Raw genomic sequence first — 22137 nt, forward strand, 5'->3', positions numbered from 1 at the left:
AAATTTCTTTTCGAAAAGCATGATTAAAAGCAATTTTTATATGAGTAAGCAGAGGGTTTATGAACCTTAAGTCGAAGCAAGTATAGTACAAATACAAGGACGCTTTAGATCATGGTAAAATGTTTGACAAATAGTGACTCACTGTCTACCGAATCATTGAAGCGTGACGTAAACACGAGGTCAGAAAACACAGAAACCCATTTATTGAAAATGGTCCATATTGATATTTCCCAAGAGATTCCAACTAGATACAGACAACCATTAATGGCATTTACAATTGCAAACTTGTTTTTCTGATCAAATTTCAAAAAATTATGTAACAAATATTTGGTCACTTTATTTCATGCATTCTTGATCGAATATTCTTACAAATGTAGCAAAAAATATTATAATTTAAGCCTTTTCTAACGGAAATGTGTTTTAATATTTGTTTTCAAATCGGCAATATTACTCTGGTAATTGGATTATTGGGTCGGGGTCTGATTGAAGTGTTTGTGTGCTGAATAAGCTTTCATCACTTAAAGTTTTTTATCGGTGTGTTAATGACTTCGCCATGGTCAAATTATATGCATTCATATTATATAATTTGATAACATGAAAAAATGTCTCAAACATCTATTGCATGTTCATTTATTACATACATATAACCATTTTACTGCGTTGACAATGTGCATTTACGCAATTTTATTCTTAAAAATTGGCTAGGGTAGGCGATGTCTGCGTGATTATGTAATCTTATAGTTTATTCCTACACTGGCAAAGAGGAGATATAATGCTGTATGAAACAATTTCAAAATAGATCATTCTTTAAATAAGTGAGGCATTCGTGTTATCTATTGCTATCCAATGTTTTGACCAGATTCGCCCAAGAAGTGTTGTTCGTACAAAAAAATTGTTATACTTGAATTTTGAAATTTTCCTTGAAATATACGAATATTAAAACTTTGATAAGGGTCATATCAAGGTGGTATTTCGTAAAGAAGGAAGTACATTAATTACTAACACGTATGTGAACAATGACTAATTGATCGATTGTATGTTGTTTTACGTCCCATTCGAGCATTGTGTACTCATATAAAGACGTCAGCATGTACCGGTGAAGGGCTTTAATTTTAGACATATACTCCGCACTCAGGGCCATGAACAGTGAGAGATCTTTATCGGGTCATCTCCTACAGTGAGACGGGACATCTTTTTTCACTTCAAAGTGCCGAGCGATTGGCGAAGTAACAGTTGCTACCTAATTTGGTCTGTCGCGACTGGGGCTGGAACCAACGGCCTTTCAATCACAGACGACCTCTCTACCGACTGAGCTACTGTGGCGGTCAGTGAAGAATTAAGTTTTGGACTTGCTTGTTAAGAGGTCTCATACAAGTTTGTTTTATCACGTATAATTAAGATTAGGATGATGCGATGAAATGAGATTTTCTGGCAGATTGTGCTATTGTTCATTTTATGTTGTATTTCACTATCCTTTTGGGCACTCTTGAGCTTGCACATACTTCGAGATGGTCTGCGTCGTAAGTTCACGTCTTGTGTGAATTCTTTTATAGAAACGAATAAATACATAATGTACCAAAGCACATTCTACATGTATCTAATTCTCCCTTCCTATTGCATGACAATGCTGTGCTTTTAAAAAATATGTCAGAAAGGACAATAGTTTAAATAATATGGATCAGAAATGAACTACCTAAGCCTTTTGCTTTGTGCACACACATTTGTTTGAAGACTGTTAGCAGTTCTAATATGTACATGTAACATTAGACATAAAATAAAATACTTTATAAAATCTTACTTCAAAAAAGTACATGTCTCTTTCTGTTTTGCCTCAGCTATTTCAGCAGCTGGTATAAAACATAGTTTCGAAATCAATTTATATCGGCCATGACAGTTGAAATTGATTCTGACGACAAGAGGATCCTGGTGATTTTCCTTTCTTTTATTATAGGGTTGCTTTTCTGGAAATTTGGTTTTAATTGGGGGATCTGGTTCTTGAAGTGCAATAATCGCCACAATATCACAAATTCCCTTGCCACAAATTACATCCTCGAAACAAATCATGCCCACTATCGCACGTTGGTTTTCATTTCCCAAATGATGGTTTGTATTGATATGTCCCCAGAAGAATTTCCTAAATGTTGGTTTGTATTGATATGTCCCCAGAAGAATTTCGGGAATACATCAAAGACGATTAACTTTATAATATCAAACATTCAAAGGAATATGAATATTAAATTTGAACTATACTGTGTGTAGTTTCATTTTTGATTTAACTTTAACATTCAATTTTGAAATACATATGTATTCCTGAGTAAGAAAGACTTGCAAATATATAGATTTGTTTTGTTTACATTGTTTAAGACTTGTCTCTAGTTGCTTTGATACGTTATGTTTGTGATGACTATTCAGTTTTTGGATTCTCAATACGAAAATCGTCCAATTCAGCAATCAATCATTTAGTCAACTTATTAGACATTGCAAGCAACATACGTTGATTATCTATGGTCAACTGTTTTTTCATGCTGAACTATTAACTAAAGCACATTTTGACATATGTTCAATATGTGTCAAATCTGTGATAAATATATGTTTCTTGAATTTTGGTATATAAATCAAACATGCAAATAAACATACATGTGTGTTTTTTCATGTTATATAAAAAAGAATAATTTACTTGATGGCACTATAATTTTAAATTAAGAATATCTTGAAAAATTATCAGTAGCTAGGTAAAATACGTTGTGTATGTCCTTAACAATTGTTGTAAATCGAACAAGTACATCCACCAAGTTAATTCATTATTAATAATATAATAAAGTAGTAAACATGTTGCAGTTTCAATTGTGTATATATTTGTTATAATACAATTTTAACTGTGTACAATATATTTGTCAGATCAAGATTTTTCATTAAAACTGAGCTGTAGAACTTGATTATTATTTCGTAATTTCAATACGTTGAGAAAGGTTGAGAAAATACCATCGGGCCTTTTTCATGCCATATGCTGAAAAAAAAGTCAACTGAATATATGTGTGTAGAAATAATGTGCGTAAATATCTAGACCCAACTTCCCCCAAAAAAGTCAAGCAATGATGAAAATCTTAGGTCTACTGAGGTGGTTTGATTAAACATGCATCCTTTTTCAAACTAAATCCCTGACGGAAATTTGACGAGTCTTTTAATCTATTTCGAGTACGCTTTTGGAATAAAACTGCGTCGTCGCTAAGCTTATTTATGTAATATTTCTGAAACGTAGTAGAGTTATGTATTATAAGGAGTTTCAATGTCCCTTTATGGTACAACTTGACACAAGTTTTTTTTTTTTTTTTTTTTTTTTTTTTTTTTTTTTTTTTTGGCTAGTTCGTTTTTGGAGGGATTGTCATATTCTTAATTTTAAAAATTACCGTTACTGTATATTGATGGAACGGAAGCGAAAAGAGAGTGCCTTGCAGAAAAGCAGATATGTAAACAATTGCATTAAGTAATATTTTATGAACAATTTTGTGGATTTCAAAAAAGGGATTGAAGACTTTAAGCGTATGAAACCACCATGATTACTAAATACGCCTCCATATGAGTGTTAAATTCTCGAGAGGGACGTTAAACAAAAACCAAACAAAAACTAAATTTATCACTTTTATATGTAAACACATATTAATAATGTTATATTTAATGATGCTTAACCAAAAGTTAAATTAAGATGTTTGTGCATAGAAACTAATTTTGTCATTCTTGAAATTCATTATGCGCAGTAATGCAGTTTAAGTTTTGCCTATTCAGGTCTTAAACATAAAAGATATTTTGCGTGTCCTAAAAAGCGGGTCCATAATATTACTATCTGTTTTTTTCTTAAAACCATGACCAGAGGTTTGTTATATACTGTTAATATACTTATTTTAGTGAAATCATATTTCAATGCCTTTTGTGCTGCTTCTATGGCAGCTATTTCATGCACATGCTCCTAAATGACCAAAACTAATACATGTCCAAGACAAAGCGTCGTCCGCGTGGCGTAGTGGTTAGAGCGTAAGGTGTTGATCCTTACGTCGCGGGTTCGAATCCCACTGTGGGACGTGGAGACCGGTATATGGATGAGACCGTATAAACCGAGGTCCCGTGTCGCAGTAGGTGCTAGCACGAAAAAGATTCCTCACTGCTCAATGGCCGTAAGTGCCGAGTATAGGACAAAATTTGCAGCTCTCCACCGACAAGTGGTGGCGTCTCCATATGAGTGAAAAATTCTCGAGAGGGACGTTAAACAACAAACAATCAATCAATCCAAGACAAAGCTGCGCTAATTACAATTGCGCTAATCAGTTCAGAGGGATATTACACTTAATTTTGTTTGCGCTCATTTATGTACGTTTCCAGTACATGTATATGTATGTATTTACAAGCTTAAGCCGTAATGAAGAAGCACTCCTAGTGTATAACGTAGTAAAACAATGTTAAACCAGTCTGAGTGAAAGGACTGGAGGAGCTACAAAGTTTTGTCTGTATTATATATACGTACATGTATATAGATTTAGTGTTGGTAACTGAGAATCAAGCTTAAGAGAGACAACCCAGTACGACTACTTTATCGCTCTTCTCTTTTCTCCCTTTCACTGTTGATAGCTTGTTTCTTCCTTAAATCGATCCAGTGCATGTTGGCGTTCTTTACCTCTCAAGGTCACAGTGTACCGAGATTGGATTGAGCGGCAGTGATTCCAGACTTCACTGTGTAAATAAAACATCATGTTAAAGACCAGTTTTCATATACTTCCTATGTATAGTTAATGTTCTCATAAGGAATCAAATTGTCTGTAAAGTTAGAATCAATATTTTTAAGAGTATGCCTCTAATTCAATTTTAAACAACTTTGCGGGAGATATAGATCCTAAATAGATCCTTCTTAGATAACAGTTGCATCAAATGAATACCAGATTAATTATTAATTAACAGTCTGGTGAACATTTGCAAAATAGATACTTCTTCTTTCTGCGTTGCAACACCTGAGAGACATTCACGATAAGCGACAGTTGCCTTAAACTCATGAATTTATGCATTGTTTTCCACAAGAAACGCATTTCAGTCAGTCGTCAAATTCCTAAGATTTAGAATGAATCAACTGGTTGTTTAAAATACTTAAAATACTAGTATACCCGTTTTAAGGTCATGAAACAGACCCAATGTAAACACCCTATGGTATCACCAAAACTTTATGTTGAAATCACAAATTTTAGTTAGATGATACCAAAAAAGTTTCGTTTTACAAATATTTTCTCTGGTTTGCTGCTAGATCATCACATTGGTCCTGCTTGTGTAATGTTACTCACGTTTTCACTCTTTTATTTCAGTATTCTGAACGGACTACTAGACAGGTAAACATTGTAGTTATCTCCCCTGTATACGCATGTATGTCAGTGTCCACCTCTGTATTAGTGTCTGTGCTGTGGTATGCTATAATTGGTTCGAGATCCAAACCAATGTGAAATAAGTGATGAATCAACTTAATTTGCTACGTCTTTTGTTCATTTAGTTCTGTAGGCTGGACTCCAATTCTTCATGTCACGTCTCCTACCTTGTTTTGATATTATTTTCAGTTTTGTGTAATTTCTTTCCTGCCTGCATGCTTGATTGGGAAGCAATGTATTTTTGTTGAATGTTACTTTTGGGTAAGGCGCTTAATAACCACTGATTAGAAGTACAAGTATTAAAGTAAAACGATTAAAAAATCTTGATTAGATTGCTTCTTCTATGCGTCATATTAGGATGAAAAAATTCTGAATGTACGGATATTAACCCAAAGATACTTGCATCTCTGACTATATTCAAGGCCATAATTTTATTTATTTTTAACATTTAAATACTGTAATTTACATTACATTTTAAAAAGTAAAATACTGTAATAAAAGTGATATTTTATTACAGTGTGAAGGAATATCAAAGTGATATTTTGTCACAGTACGAAATAATGTCAGAAATGCGGCAGAACGCTTAATTTTCATTCTCTTCACGAAGTTTTGTGAAAGAGGTGTAAAAGAATTTTCCTGGTCTGTTATAAAGAGAGTAAATAAACCATCCTGACAGAGACTTAACCTGCCAAAGTTTCTCCAAATTGTTGTTAAATTCATGTTAACAATGTTTTAAATCTCACAATCGCTTAGCTATGACGTCTGAACCGCTCAAGTATGACCTCACAGCCTATGATACTGTGTCGAACAGACAGAGGCGAATGGAGAATACAAGAAAATGATTCAATGTTTTGTAATTAAATATGGATGATGATAATAATAATTATAATAGTGCTTCCCACTCGTGAAAATATAAAAAAAAATTCTGTTTTACTCGTGAAATAAATTCCATATGCAACTACACAGGTATGTTAATTTAAAGGCAACATCCAGGTTGTTATTATGCGGCAAATTGAACTTTTTTTGTAAAATGTAACCATGAGAAATCAGAAAATCCTCGGATAAAACATTTACTATCATTATCCATTGTATGGACGGCTAAAAGAGGCACTCGACACTACGACGTCATCATGTGACGTCTATAAATAGAAAAATGTACCTTAATGAAAAAATGACCCCCCCCCCCCCAAAAAAAAAAAAAACACTTCCCAGGGATAATTTTATTCTGTTTGTAAAAATCATTATGCAAAAACATCTTTGGGCCATGAAAAGTGCTGCTTGAATCCTACTCTCCTGTCACAGAAATAATTATTCCAGTTTTTTTTTTATTTTACATTTTATACATACAATCGAAAAATTTTCATCAATTTGTGTAAACCACACAATTCTAGCAGCACTTTTCAGGTTCTATAGAACACAAGCTTTCGATATGGACAAAACATATACTTCAAAGTAGACATTGAAATGTGAACTTTGGCATCTTTGTTGTTAAGAACGACAGTGGAAAGGCTGATCGGGAAAACTACAAAACATTCAATATCCTCTATTCATTGAATAAATGTTATATTTTGTCACAGTGTGATAGAATATCAAATTATTATTGTACGTGTACCTAAATTGGTGTATTCAAAATTTAGTGCAATCAAGGGGTATGGAGTTGTTGGCGTAATCATAAATTAGCGCCACACATGTCCGTGCTATGTATTGTATTAATGAATGATTTATTAGCGGTATTCATGAATTAGCGCATCGTTATCCGCGCCAAAGCTGCTAAAATATGAAGCCTGTTTTTTAAGTACACATACAGTATTTTGTCACAGTGTGAAAGAATATCAGAAGTGCGGTAAAACTCGAGATTTTCCTTCCCTTCACGGAGAGAGTTTTAAAAAATACTCCGTGGCCAGTCATAAGATACAGTAAATGAACCATCCTGACAGACAAAAATGCCAAAGTTTCCCATATGTTGTTGACATCCATGTTTACGTTTTAATCCCACAATCACTTAGCTGTGTAATCTCAACCGCTTGAATTTCTTTCCTCTATGACGACAGAGGCAATGAGAAAAATGAAAGAAAATGTTGTAAGAAAAATCAAATTCAAAATTCGTGCTTCGCACAAGTACAAATATCTAAAACTCTTGGAATGAATTCCATATCCAACTTCAAAACATTGAATATCCTGCGTATCGATTTGCTTGCATTTTACCTAGGAGAGAAAGAGGGAAAAAGGTCAAGTACTTCAAGGTTATTGACTCAATTATCCTATCTGTCAATTAGCCTGTCTTGTATATGGAATCCGGTCATAAAGCAAATAAATTAATAGAAAGGATATATAATGCATTCAATCTGCTCAGACCAAATATTGCGATTCTGACCAAATAAGCAAAGACTTAAAATGTTTGGTTATCATAGAAATATTCGAAAAGGAACTTTATTTGACTTCCTGTAAAACAAACCTATCTGTCGTAAGCCATAGCAGGCATGGTTTTGATTTTAAAGGTCAAAGGAAATTTGATATTTAATAATTTTTGGAGAAATGTTAATTTTTAAGCCAATGATAGAAATCTAAGAGATGTTCGTAGGCGATAGCCATTAACATTTTTATCTTCGCCGGGGTCGAAAATTAGAATTCATTGTTTGGGTTAGTTTCTTTGTTCTCCACCGACGTGGGACGTATGATGGAAATAAACAAATATTGACAACTTACTTTCGATAAATTGATTTATCTTCCCACAAGGTTTTTTCCCTCTTTTCTGCCCTGTTAACTATTGTTCCTAAAGATACTCAGAACTCTAATTTGATCATCAAGAGAGAGAGAGAGAGAGAGAGAGAGAGAGAGAGAGAGAGTTACATTTTACAGTAGTTTTGCTGAATAGAAACTTCTTTATTCAGTTACATGCGTAATTGTTTAACCTTTGACCTTTGTCATCTCTCTGCAGTTAATAACTTACAACACGATTTTCCTTTGATTGAATGATATTTTGATATAAGATAATTATTCTTTTGATATAAGAATGAATAATTATATCATTTGATATGCATACTTTCCAAGCATGTGCTTCGCCTAGGTCTTTGGACTTGATTTATTTCTTGCAATTGATTCTCTTTTTTTTTCAAATCAACTTTTTGGTCAGCTTTGTAAATTAGGTGATTTGTTGTCATCCGATTTCGACCGTTCTTAATTAGTTGAAAAATTTTGAAAAAAAAAATGCTTGATCTAAAAATGGGCGAATCAATTAAAATCAATTTTTTTATGTAGCACATATGAGTGAAATATCAAGATAACAAACAGATAGCATACTCTAAAGTCCAGTGAAGTAATAAAGATTGAGAGTAGAGCGAACATGGTCACTTGAAAATATAAGAGGTGGGATCAGGTGCAATGGAGGAGTAAGTATGATGAAAGAGAACAAGATTTTGAGTTATATGGCTTTTGTCCTCATAAGACATGAAGGATGTGGCCAAAACCATAAAAAATAACGCAGTCTTCAGAAATTTTCCTTACTTTTACACATTAAACGTACAATCTGTTAGCAGAAAATTAGCCCTGTACCAAGAAATATGATTCCTGGATGAGGATTCTTAAGTGTATCTACTTGTAAGATGGGACTTAGTTGATCATATATTGGAAAGTCATTTTATCTTTTAAAATCTTTATTTCTAACATATTTATATATCATGAAAATGAATGATTATCATTTATAGTCTGTCCCACTGTACCAACGTCATAACTTTTTTACCATTATATTTCAAAATTCATTGATACTTTGGCCTTCAAACTGCAGATCAATGAGGGAACGATTTAGTTTCACTTACGTTTTAAAATATTATCAATTAATATTTGATTACTGCTTTGGAACGGAATCCATTATTAATCGTGATTTTCCGTTGAATGCTGTCAGTGACGTAATGAAAATTAGAAGCATATTGAACTTCCAAAATTTTACCAAAACTGTTATAAAAACCTGGTTCCCGTTTCACGTATGAGGGTTGCAGTAAATTTATTAAAATAACTGATAACTTACAGATTTTGCTATATTGCAATGTAAAAACGAAGGAAGATATTTTTACCAAAAACAACCAAAATGATTTTTTCATAAATTTAGAGTCCCCTCAGTCTATGTTGGTTATATGTTAAGAAAACCATGCTAATCAGGTGACCCTGAAGGCCCTAGAGCATTTTCTAAGACATGTGCCCTTCAATCGAGAAGACGCTGATTCATCAAACTTAAGGTTGAATAGCTGTCTGTGACGACGTAAAAGGATTCCTAATGAAAAGTTATATATCGAAGCAGGAGACATAACTATTTATTGGACCTCAGTGATAGTAAATAATATATGGTTGATCTGTCACAAGATACTTGGTTTTGGAGCCCATTTGATAAAAAAGATTTACGACTGAGAGTACTAGAAATAATTTGTTCAGATTTTCATACATGGTAAACTAGAACAAGAGTCATTTGAATCAAATCTTAATACCCCCTTCCCCCTCTTCTCTTCTTATTTCCTAAAAAAAAAATTTGATATTTGGAAGTTTGAGGACCAAATATTTTATTTATTTTTTTATCTCTCGACTGAAATGAATAAAGAGTCTTTGGTAAAGATTTTTGTCAAGAGTCCAATGATTTACTTACACGATTCCTGTGCACTGTGTATCTATACTACTATATTAAAATAATAGACTCGAATTTTTGGCCTTTAATACCGATAAATCGGAAGAGTACTGTCTATTGTTTTATATATTTTAAACATCATTGGTACTTGAAGATTACCAATTTGTTTCTATTTTTTCTCAATTAAGCTTTGCTAATTAATAATCAACGAAAATTCCTCAAAAAATTCCGGAAATCATCTGGATTTTTTGGATTTTACAATCTTGCGCGTGCGCATTATATTCACGCTAAATCACGGTGTTCAAATCAGAGAAGACAAATGTACTTAGTAGATATATATTTGTTATTTTATAATTTCTCTAATAAGAAATCATAAATATATATAAACAGAATATATAGCAAATTTCCAATGAAAATTTACACATATTTGTATTATCGTTTCTGAGTTTATCCATGCAAATGTGATATTGTGGCCACGTTGGTAATCATTCGCCATCTCGGAGACACATTTATTATATGTTATTGTTATTTACGTCTCTGGCCATCTCAACGGAGGCAAAAACCTCATGATCGTAGGAGCAATATTAATGTAACTACCCGATTTTATTTTATCCTTCCTTTCTTTTATGCTTTTTTGAGGGGAAGGGGGGGGGGGTGTTACAACTGAATCCGGGATGTTTCGCGCTGATTCTGTTTCGCACTGAGATGTTTCGCGCCTGGATGATTCGCGCCGATTTAGGTGCGAAACATCTCACGATTTATTTTAAATATTCAATGATATTTTTATCCATTTTAAATTTTTTTTTATCAATTATAAGATATACATATATAGATGTTGTGTGTTCAAATGCATGACTTAATAATACATGTATGCACTGCCAAAGATTACGGATCGTGTTCATCAAATATTCCATGAGGATTAAATTGTAATTAGTTGAAGATCGAAAGGTGAGAATTTATTAATGGACGTGTTGGTAGTCAAACCAGCAATATAATTACTTAATTAGATGGCGGTATTATAATTAGCATGGTGTTAAAATAATACATAATTATACATACATAATTATATGCTGTGTATACTTCAAACACAGACATAAATAATTATGTCTCTGCTACAAATATGATCTTCTTGAATTAAAAAAAATGTTTCAAAAAATATCAAAATTTACACCATATAACATGTTTAAAATCTAAAATTTTGTTAAACGAACTTCAGTAGGCTAGCACATATTTGTACAACAATGTGGGGCGAACCATCTCAGCGCGAAACGGAATCGGTGCGAAACATCGCAGCGCGAACCATGCGAAACATCCCGTTACCTTACAACTCCAGCTAGAATCACATTTTAGTGAAGTAGGCATTCTTTTTCCGCCAAAAATTACAATAACATTATTTTCATTTCTTAACTTTGAAATAAATCGAAATAATCAAATAACGTCAATATAAACGATATTTTCAATTTGAAATGTGTCTAAATGATTGCAACTTGAATTTGTTCGCCATGTTTACTATTACCTTCACTGCTGAGATTTATAACGCGGTAAACATGAAACAGAAACTATGGGCAAAGAAATATTTGATTCCATGCAAAAAAATTCACATTATATTTCTTACGAGGGTGTAGTGAAATTAATAGCATTATTGTAGGCTTATAGCTTTGTTATGTAAATACATGACCTCTGACCCTGACGTTATATAGAAGGGACAGCCTGTTCTTCTAAATATGTAAAGGTTGTCGTGGTAACTACGCTTAATAGGTAGTCTGAAGTCAGCCCTTGCGGCCCGTACAAGTTTATTCTATCAATGCTGCTAAAATATCGATCATTTGAATAGGCGTCGGAAGCAAATTGAAAGTGGGGTGGCTAAATGAAAGTGGAGGGGCTAAACCAACGAAAAAAGGTAAGCCCCAATTTTCAATACCTATACTATGTCTATCTTTGCAAAAAAAAGTGTGGGGGGGGGGCTAAGCCAGCCCCCCCCCCCCCCAGTTCCGACGCCTAAGATTTGTAAAATATAATCCATGCATAGTAAATCTCAAAACTATGAGGTGGGACAAAATTAAGATCATAAAGAATATTTATTCATTGATGAAATGAATTATATTCAATCGTAGCAAACAAACTAACGTTTAATTAAATCGCCAAAAGAAAAAATACACCAGCGTGAAAACAAGTTGTCTTCTTCAGCAGCCATGACTGTTCTCATGTGATGTAATGACTTTTGATTGAAAACGTTTAATACTGCAGAAGATTAACTTTTGTTATCACTAAACAGATATATAAATGTTTATGAGGTATGTATTTTATTTTTGCTGCATTATTTACGTATGAAGTAAGAAAAATTCCCATATTCAGTTCAAGATCCACTCCCAAATTCTCATTGGCTGTTCCAAAATAAAATCGGTCAAGGTCAGTAAACTTTAAAGTTTGGTAAACTCAGACTTTACTAAATATTTTGAAAAAAAAATATGCTTTGAATAATTACATCAAAAAGATTTGTTTTAAAATGTTTCTGATTACATTGTATGACTTCAATTAAAAACTGGAAATGATATTGTATGATCCAAAAAGAGTTGTAACCCCCCTCCCCACCCCCATGAAAAGGCTTCATTATTACAGCAATAAGTACTTTCAAGTTCCTACTTTCCTACTTAGGATACCCTTGGTAAATGTCCGATATGCACATGAATGCACTCATAACAATGTCAACCGTGCACGCACGGGTCAAAGTCTAGTATGAAAAATAAAAATTAATAAGTTTGAGTTATAATAAAAATCGATTGAGTAGCCTTTTGAAATATTGATGTAATGTAAATGCTGATAGGTATTTTACTGGTTTTCATTTTACTAGTATTCACAATGAAAAATCAAGGTCCATAGAAAAATGCTTTGTTATAGACTTGGATATTGGTTTCTAATGATTAAGCTGCCATACAGAGCGGCATCTTAACAAAGTGTTATTGTATTTGATTTCATTGTTGGTTATTAAGGTTAATTTCTTAGGACTATTGGTTGACCCATTCGTCTAGTCGATAAACCTTATAAACCATGCCCTGTATAAGGAATATAGTCAGTCTGGAAAAGTTACAAATTGAGAGTAGATGACGAACCTATCAGCTGTACTATTCCTCTCTATTCTGTCTTCAAATGGGAAAAAAGGAACGCTAGAATAATTTCCGTTTGTTGTAGGTATAGTCAGTCGAGAAATGATAATCTTAGGTTTCCATCAGCTTCAGGTTAGAGAAAAGGTCTGCACAAACTGTGAATGCCTTGGTCATGTAAATTCGTAGATGAGCAAGATACGAGCTTTGAATTCTGGCCAGTATTAATATTCCAAATTTAATAAGAGTTCATAAAATACCGAAATATAAACATCTTTTAAGGCTCCAAATGTTGGTATTTTTTGTGTTTTCTCTCTGTCAAAACGCCGAAATTATAGATTAAAAATTATGCAAGGTCTGAGAAATTTAGATTTGAATTCTTTTATTAGTAGATAAATATATAAAAACAGCCAAGATTTCCAAATTTGAATGTGACTAGTCAACAGGAATATGGACAACTTTATGGGCTTAGTTGATTATTGTATATAGGTTGTATCCACTTTATTAAAATAGACCTAATGTACACAAGGTTATGATACAGTTAAGTGCATCTGGTTATGATACAGTTAAGTTCACCTGGTTATATTACAGTTCAGTACACCTGGTTATATTACAGTTCAGTACACCTGGTTATATTATAGTTAACTACACCTGGTTATATTATAGTTAAGTTCACCTGGTTATATTACAATTAATTTCACCTGGTTATATTACAGTTAATTTCACCTGGTTATATTACAGTTAAGTACACCTGGTTATATTACAGTTAAATACACCTGGTTATATTACAGTTAAGTTCACCTGGTTATATTACAATTAATTTCACCTGGTTATATTACAGTTAAGTTCACCTGGTTATATTACAGTTCAGTACACCTGGTTTTATTACAGTTCAGTACACCTGGTTATATTATAGTTAACTACACCTGGTTATATTACAGTTAAGTTCACCTGGTTATATTACAATTAATTTCACCTGGTTATATTACAGTTAATTTCACCTGGTTATATTACAGTTAAGTACACCTGGTTATATTACATTAAAGTTCACTTGGTTATATTACAGTGAAGTTCACCTGGTTATTTTACAGTTAAGTACACCTGGTTATATTACAGTTAAGTTCACCTGGTTATATTACAATTAATTTCACCTGGTTATATTACAGTTCAGTACACCTGGTTATATTACAGTTCAGTACACCTGGTTATGTTACAGTTCAGTACACCTGGTTATATTACAGTTAAGTTCACCTGGTTATATTACAATTAATTTCACCTGGTTATATTACAGTTAATTTCACCTGGTTATATTACAGTTAAGTACACCTGGTTATATTACATTTAAGTTACCTGGTTATATTACAGTTAAGTTCACCTGGTTGTATTACAGTTAAGTACACCTGGTTATATTACAGTTAAGTTCACCTGGTTATATTACAATTAATTTCACCTGGTTATATTACAGTTCAGTACACCTGGTTATATTACAGTTCAGTACACCTGGTTATATTATAGTTAACTACACCTGGTAATATTACAGTTAAGTTCACCTGGTTATATTACAATTAATTTCACCTGGTTATATTACAGTTAATTTCACCTGGTTATATTACAGTTAACTACACCTGGTTATATTACATTTAAGTTCACCTGGTTATATTACAGTTAAGTTTACCTGGTTATTTTATAGTTAAGTACACCTGGTTATATTACATTTAAGTTCACCTGGTTATATTGCAGTTAAGTTTTCCTGGTTATTTTATAGTTAAGTACACCTGGTTATATTACAGTTAAGTCCACCTGGTTATATTACAGTTAAGTACACCTGGTTATATTACAGTTAAGTACACTTGGTTATGTTACAGTTGAATACATCTGGTTATATTGCAGTTGAGTACATCTTGTTATATTACAGTTGAGTACATCTGGTTATATTACAGTTAAGTTCACCTGGTTATATTACAGTTCAGTACACCTGGTTATATTACAGTTAAGTTCACCTGGTTATATTACAGATGAGTACATCTGGTTATATTACAGTTAAGTTCATCTGGTTATATTGCAGTTGAGTACATCTGGTTATATTACAGTGAAGTTCATCTTGTTATATTGCAGTTGAGTACACCTGGTTATATTACAGTTAAGTTCACCTGGTTATATTACAGTTAATTTCACCTGGTTATATTACAGTTAAGTACACCTGGTTATATTACATTTAACTTCACCTGGTTATATTACAGTTAAGTTCACCTGGTTATTTTACAGTGAAGTACACCTGGTTATATTACAGTTAAGTTCACCTGATTGTGTTACAGTTAAGTACACCTGGTTATATTACAGTTGAGTACATCTGGTTATATTACAGTTAAGTTCATCTGGTTATATTGCAGTTGAGTACATCTGGTTATATTACAGTGAAGTTCATCTGGTTATATTGCAGTTGAGTACACCTGGTTATATTACAGTTAAGGTCACCTGGTTATATTACAGTTAAGTTCACCTGGTTATATTACAGTAAAGTACACCTGGTTATATTACAGTTAAGTTCATCTGGTTATATTGCAGTTGAGTACATCTGGTTATATTACAGTGAAGTTCATCTGATTATATTGCAGTTGAGTACATCTGGTTATATTACAGTGAAGTACATCTGGTTATATTAAAGATAAGAACATCTGGCTATATTACAGTTGAGTACATCTGGTTATATTACAGTTAAGTACATCTGGTTATATTACAGCGAAGTACACCTGGTTTTATTACAGATAAGTACACCTGTTTATATTACAGTTGAGTACATCTGGTTTATTGCGTTAAGTTCACCTGGTTATATTACAGTTGAGTACACCTGGTTACATTACAGTTAAGTTCACCTGGTTATTATACAGTGAAGTACACTTGGTTATATTACAGTTAAGTTCACCTGGTTATATTACAGTTATTTACACCTGGTTATATTACAGTTAAGTACACCTGGTTATATTACAGTTAAGTACACCTAATTATTTACAGTTAAGTACACCTGGTTATATTACAGTTCAGTACAGTTGGTTATTTTACAGTTAAGTACACCTGGTTATATTATAGTTACGTACATGTGGTTATATTACAGTGAAATTTCACTTGGTTATATTACAGTTAAGTACACCTGGTTATATTACAGTTGAGTACATCTGGTTATATTACAGTTAAGTTCACCTGGTTATATTACAGTTAAGTACACTTGGTTATATTACAGTTAAATACACTTGGTTACATGCATATTACATAATATATCAAATATCTCATACTTTATAGATCAAACATCTCAGACTTCAAATATCAAAATATTTCAAATCTCAAACTTGTACTATATATATTACAGCGCTAAAGTATATATCACTGTCACCAGGAGTAAGCTTATTAGCTTAGTTTACACTAGCATTAGCATATTTTGCAGGCATTTGTTATGCGTCTTTACCTTTGAAAGGTTCAGCAGAAAGGAATGTGAAGAACAAACCCGACCCTTTATATATACAACACTTGCTGTATCATCCAAGCCCGACTCTTAAAAGACAATGTATAAGGGACCTATATACAAGTATAGGTCCCTGCAAATATACTTTTCTCGTAAAATAAAGGCATCTATTTTGTATACACAAATAGATGCTATTATATATATATTTCTCTCTCTTTTTTTAGGTCAATAGAATAAAAATCCAGTTGTAACATAATCGTGTCCTAATGTATTTTGACAGAAATTAATTTTATTATACAAAATTAGTCTATACCTTGTGCGTAATAGGGCACAGTTTATACATCATTGATTGTAATTGATCTGAAGAAGTTTGGCCTTACTGGAATTCTCCAAAACATTAGGGTGAATAATTAACTTAGCTTTTTGATTTATAATTATCGAGTTCAAGACCTATTTCTCATATTTGGTTCTCTTATCGCCAAAAAATCAACACAGGAATACGTTGTTGGTGTATGCATATTTACATACCATCTCCAATCTCTGTGTGTAATAAGGCTCCTTGTCTATCATCGAAAGGTCGCTTAAAGGTCTGCAGTCTCTCGGGTAATCACAAAGACAAATTGGCTTTCAATTTCCGCAGCGTGGTGTATGTGTTGAGTCAACCTTCAGCTTATTGTGTAAAAAGCCATGCTGAATGATACAAGTAACAGATTCAACTTGTTGAACAGCATTAAGCTTTATTATAAAAATGCATGACCATATTTAGTTTAACTATATGTATGTTCTACATGCCGATGAAGTTTTAGGATTTCTTGGAATTAGCTCTACTGGTCAGAGACTTCAAGAACTTATGCGATAGTAAGGTGTCCGTCGTCCGTCCGTCTAGCTGTTTGTCTGTCCGTCTGTCTGTAAACAATTTTTCAAAATGCTTCTCCTCCTACAGTTTTGGTCTGATTTCAATATAACTTGGCATACAAGTAGACTATACTATTAAAGATACATAATTCTATGCATCGGTTTTTGAATTTGATGAATGATATTGCCATGTTTTCTTATAAAAGAAATTTCCGAGAAACTTCTTTAAAACGCTACTCCTCCTACAGTTTTGGCCTGATTTCAGTATAACTTGGCAGACATGTAGCTTAAATCTTGTAGCTTAACATTTTGATTTTTTCGAGCATTTCTTGAGTCGGTAGCTTGATGAACCTACATGTACTAATTAGGCACATGACTTACATGTATGTGGCCTACCTCACTTCAGTCACGTAAAAGGTCCTTTTGCGTAGATATATGGCGTGATGTGTACACGTAGAAGACAGGGCTGTCTCCCCAATTATTTTACCAATATATACTATACAATAGAAAACAAAGCTAGTTTACGGTTGTGCCCCCTTAATGATGATAACTGATTATTATTATTGGGGGGGGGGGGGGTTCAAAGAATTTGTTTTGGAAATCCTTCGCACGAACTTGTAGCTTATTGATTTAATATGATGGTGCTTCAAGTATTAGCTTCAAGGTTAATATTCTTTCCGAAGTGGCTTTGTTTTTTTTCCCTTTATTTATTTAATTTTGAGATGATAGGCCTATTGTAACACGTGGTATGTTTTTTTATGAACGCTTTCAACGTTTAACAAACGTGCTCAGATTGCTTTATCAATACATACCCCCCCCCCCTCCAAATATAAATTAATTAATTAATAAAAAGAAATAAATTAGAAAAAGATAGTTAATTTTTAAATGAAAAACAACTGTACTACAACTAAATGTTACATTGTGCTTATTCTTATATTTAATAAAAGAGAAAACAATAAAATAAATAAAACAATATATATATATATATATATATATATATATATATATATATATATATATATATATATATATATATATATATATATATATATATATATATATATATATATATAACAACCACCACTCCAAAAAGCCCTAGAAAAACGGAAACAACTTTTATTTAAAAATTCACTTAATACTTCTGATTTTGTTAAAGACTCGTTTGTTATGCATACTTCATTAATTTCGCACACTGATTTGTAAAATGTCTAATATTCGATATTGACGTTAAACATCATCATATGTTCATCATATATTCGACCACGAATAATATCTGTCTAATGAATGAGTTCTATGTACATCCCAGTGCAATCGGCAAAAGCTGTAGAGATTTAGCACTCTAATTGGTTTTTGTAGTGACGATGCTTATAAACTCGCCGACAGCGACAGCAGTCAGGCAAATATTGACCAGTTTTGCTGTAAAACGCCCCGATATGACAAAGAATTATCAAATAATACCGCGTAATGGGGACGTTACAGAGGACAGAGAGCTGCCATGTCCTCAGATCGAGGCTTCTTGTCGTTTGGCATCATAAACGTTATTCTCGCGAGATGTTGACTGTGACTGTTTATCACAGCTGAGATTTCTTTTCTTTTTTTTTATCAAAGTTTCAAATCTTGATATTCTATGTTCTAGGGAGGTGAGATCTAAAATTTAACTTTTTTGGGCGCCAAATTAAGTGATTGTGAATAGTTCTATTGCATCAATAAAGAATATTTAATTACATGTTTTAATTAGTCGTGAAAAAAAAACCCTCACCATTGGTCATATATTAAATCGTGAAAGGACGCACGGATACTAAGTAATTCCTGGATCTATTCCCCAAATACCTACAGTGTGTCAAATTACATTCCGGTTTCCGCTCTGTTATTACCGAGTTAACTGGATAGACTACTGTTATGATATACTATTCTGACAATTTAAGTGCTTGCCTTCATAGGAAACGCGTTCTTGTAGAATTGGACATAACAGATATATTGAATTAGCTAGATTATCGTGACCTGACGTATTTGGAATATCTTGAGATAACTCAGATAAGTGATTTCAATTGCTGCCAAATGCTGCATGGAAGTTTTGAATGGAGACGAGATAGCTGTACAAAACGGAACTGGTGATGTGTTTTTATATCTGATGAAAAAAGTGTCACATAATTATAATCCTAACTTTCTATTGAAGAGCTAAGGAGATTATTTAAATTCGTGGGAATTATTATTATTTTTTTTTTTTTTTTGAAAAACATTTTTATAAAAAAAGAAATGGGGAAAAAACATTAATGTGAGCTGAAACTACAAAATCAACGAACCATTCTCTCTAGCTGGACTTTAATTGAATTCTTTTCTTTGAAAAGTTTAAGGAATGTTCTAATTTGTCATGTTGAAGAATAAAAAGTACAGCATAGATTAAAAACCATAAAACTGAGTACGACAAGACGATTACACGGATTTATCCGGAGATTTCCGGTGTCTCCAGTTAGGCTCATACAACAGTAACGCATAAAAACGGATTGATCTCTCAGTTACTAATGGTGTATTGTGTCGGGGAATCATCTTAATCGCACTATTCGGTTCTGTATCAATATTTATGGTGATTTTACCGTGTGTTCTAAAGGACAGGTGGTTTTTGCATAAGGCGTACATATAAAGCGATCCGTCCTTATGAAGCACTGCTCTAAAAAGTCCATTGTAATGTTTTAGTGTAATGGATTAGCTTGCTATAGGACTCGGAGAACATCCTATTGTTGTTTATTGGAGGGATTACTTCTAGAGTAATTTTTTTGTTCCCGTGGTGTATTAATAATATTGATGTTTTGTGCGTGAGACCGAACTTTGATTTTGTTGAGCGATGTCATAAATCAGTGATGGTATATGTGTTATCAGATGTAATGCGTCTATGATCCAATGTTATGTGTGTTAAATGGTGAAAAACCGAAACCCATTGGGGAGTTTATGTATCATTTATGGTTAACGTGCAATTTCCGTCGTTAAAAGTTTGGAATTTTGCTGATAATGTGAAAGTTATGTACGATCTTTATCAGAAAACTGTTTTCAAAGTTTGGAACTTTTAACTATTGTTCGTTGTTAAAACCGATAAGATCTAGGAAGACAAAACAAACCAATACTGTGGATTTCTTTACAACATATTTTAAACTCAGACGTAAATATTGTGGAAATCAAAACCAAAGAAAGCACAATATAATGAGCTAGTGTGCTGAACTAAACGCAGTAGGCATGGCCGGTATGAAACTAATGGAGAACGAAAACTGTCCGATGTGCTCCTCATGTTTCGGTATTCTTCTGTCGTTTTTTAGATTTGAACGTCCCAGCAGTCGGAATCCAGTGGTAACAGAACAGGTACAGCCGTCCCCCAACGCTCACACGTCCCTTAACGAGAGTCTGGGGATAAGGAATGGCACGGAGGCGGGACCACTGAACTATCAGGCCATGGGAGGGACACCAACCCACAGGGTAAGTGGACACATTTGATCATGTCAACTCTATATAAATTCTCTATATTATAAGGTGATAAGAAAGGAAAATTAATGTAAACAAAATTCCTTGAATATATATGTCATGAATAAAATAAGTTTGAGGTATTTATCTTTTGTATGAATTTTACTTTTTTTTTGGGGGGGGGGGGGGGCTATAACTTCCAGTATCCTAGGATCCTTAAGCAGTTTTAGACTGAAGTCAAATTTTGTAAATTGTTTTAAATTTTCAGTATCAAATCCCATAAAATTTGAATAGTTATTAAGCTTTGTTTCCTTTAAATGTTAGTATTATTTTTTTTTAATTTTTAAGAATCCGGTTTCTGATAAATAGTTTTTTTTTATGAATGACTAAAATTTAGACTTAATTCTAAGACTGCCTTATGATTCTGGTGGTTGATACTTTTTAGTGGCCAGGTGTTAATTCTTCGATTTTCGATTTTTTCCCCTAGTTGATTTACGATATGTGACCCATCTATACTCATACAATAATATTCTGAAGTCGTGCATTGCTGATTACTACATTTTTTTTTACGTTTGCTTAATACTTTTTTCCCATTTAAAGATTAAATTTTGCCTTGGTGTTATACCCTAGCGTTTCTATGACAAAAGCAATGACTATATATTTAAATGAATGTTCCAATGGTCACATAAACTATTCCTTATGGATGGCTGTAATGAGAATATACACGCTAAGATTATCATACACAAGCACGGTAGATCCATAGTTATCCAGCTTACTTAAGGTTCCGGTCCTGCAGGAGTATAAATGGTCGTATCGATGTTTCCATCCTTGGAGACATTAAAAATAGATGGACCAGCTTATATCAGAAATCTAAAACCTGATTTAAGAACACATGTAACAGTTAAGCTCTAAATTAAGAATTACTGTGCTCTCACCATAAATCCTAGTACCCTTCCTCCGGATTGCCCCTCTGCTAAGAAAGGTAACTCTTTTTGTCGAAAAAAGTCTCCTGCAGGGATTTTTTTTTTCAGATTTCGCCCTTTATGGTGTATTTAAAGTATGGCATGATTTTAAACAATTCTGTCAACTTTGAGAATATTGTGATAATTATTGGAAAAAAAAATTGTAAGCAGAAGGTCACTGTTTCTGTTTGGGATTCATAAATTTGCGCCTATAAAAATTCTATTAAATGTTTGATGTATTAGAAGCATTTGCATATAAGTAATTCTGTGATTAATTTGTACTCTGGCTGTTAATTGAGAA

General features: G+C 32.9%; 1 protein-coding gene across 3 annotated transcripts in view; it reads left to right on the plus strand.

Annotated features, from left to right (window-relative positions):
* The window catches only part of LOC133201508 (synaptotagmin-7-like), a 95039-nt gene that overhangs the window by 49597 nt on the left and 23305 nt on the right, over nt 1-22137 (plus strand). For 2 of the 3 annotated variants that reach the window (XM_061337304.1, XM_061337306.1), the window contains 2 exons: nt 5343-5366; nt 20733-20889. In XM_061337304.1, coding sequence (XP_061193288.1) covers nt 5343-5366; nt 20733-20889 — 181 coding nt within the window. The remainder of the gene's footprint in view (nt 1-5342; nt 5367-20732; nt 20890-22137) is intronic. The other variant, XM_061337305.1, reaches the window with a different exon arrangement.

Source organism: Saccostrea echinata, unplaced genomic scaffold (assembly GCF_033153115.1).
Source record: "Saccostrea echinata isolate AGI-Se365-2 ecotype Australia unplaced genomic scaffold, CSIRO_AGI_Sech_v1 ptg000044l, whole genome shotgun sequence".
NCBI lineage: Eukaryota > Metazoa > Mollusca > Bivalvia > Ostreida > Ostreidae > Saccostrea > Saccostrea echinata.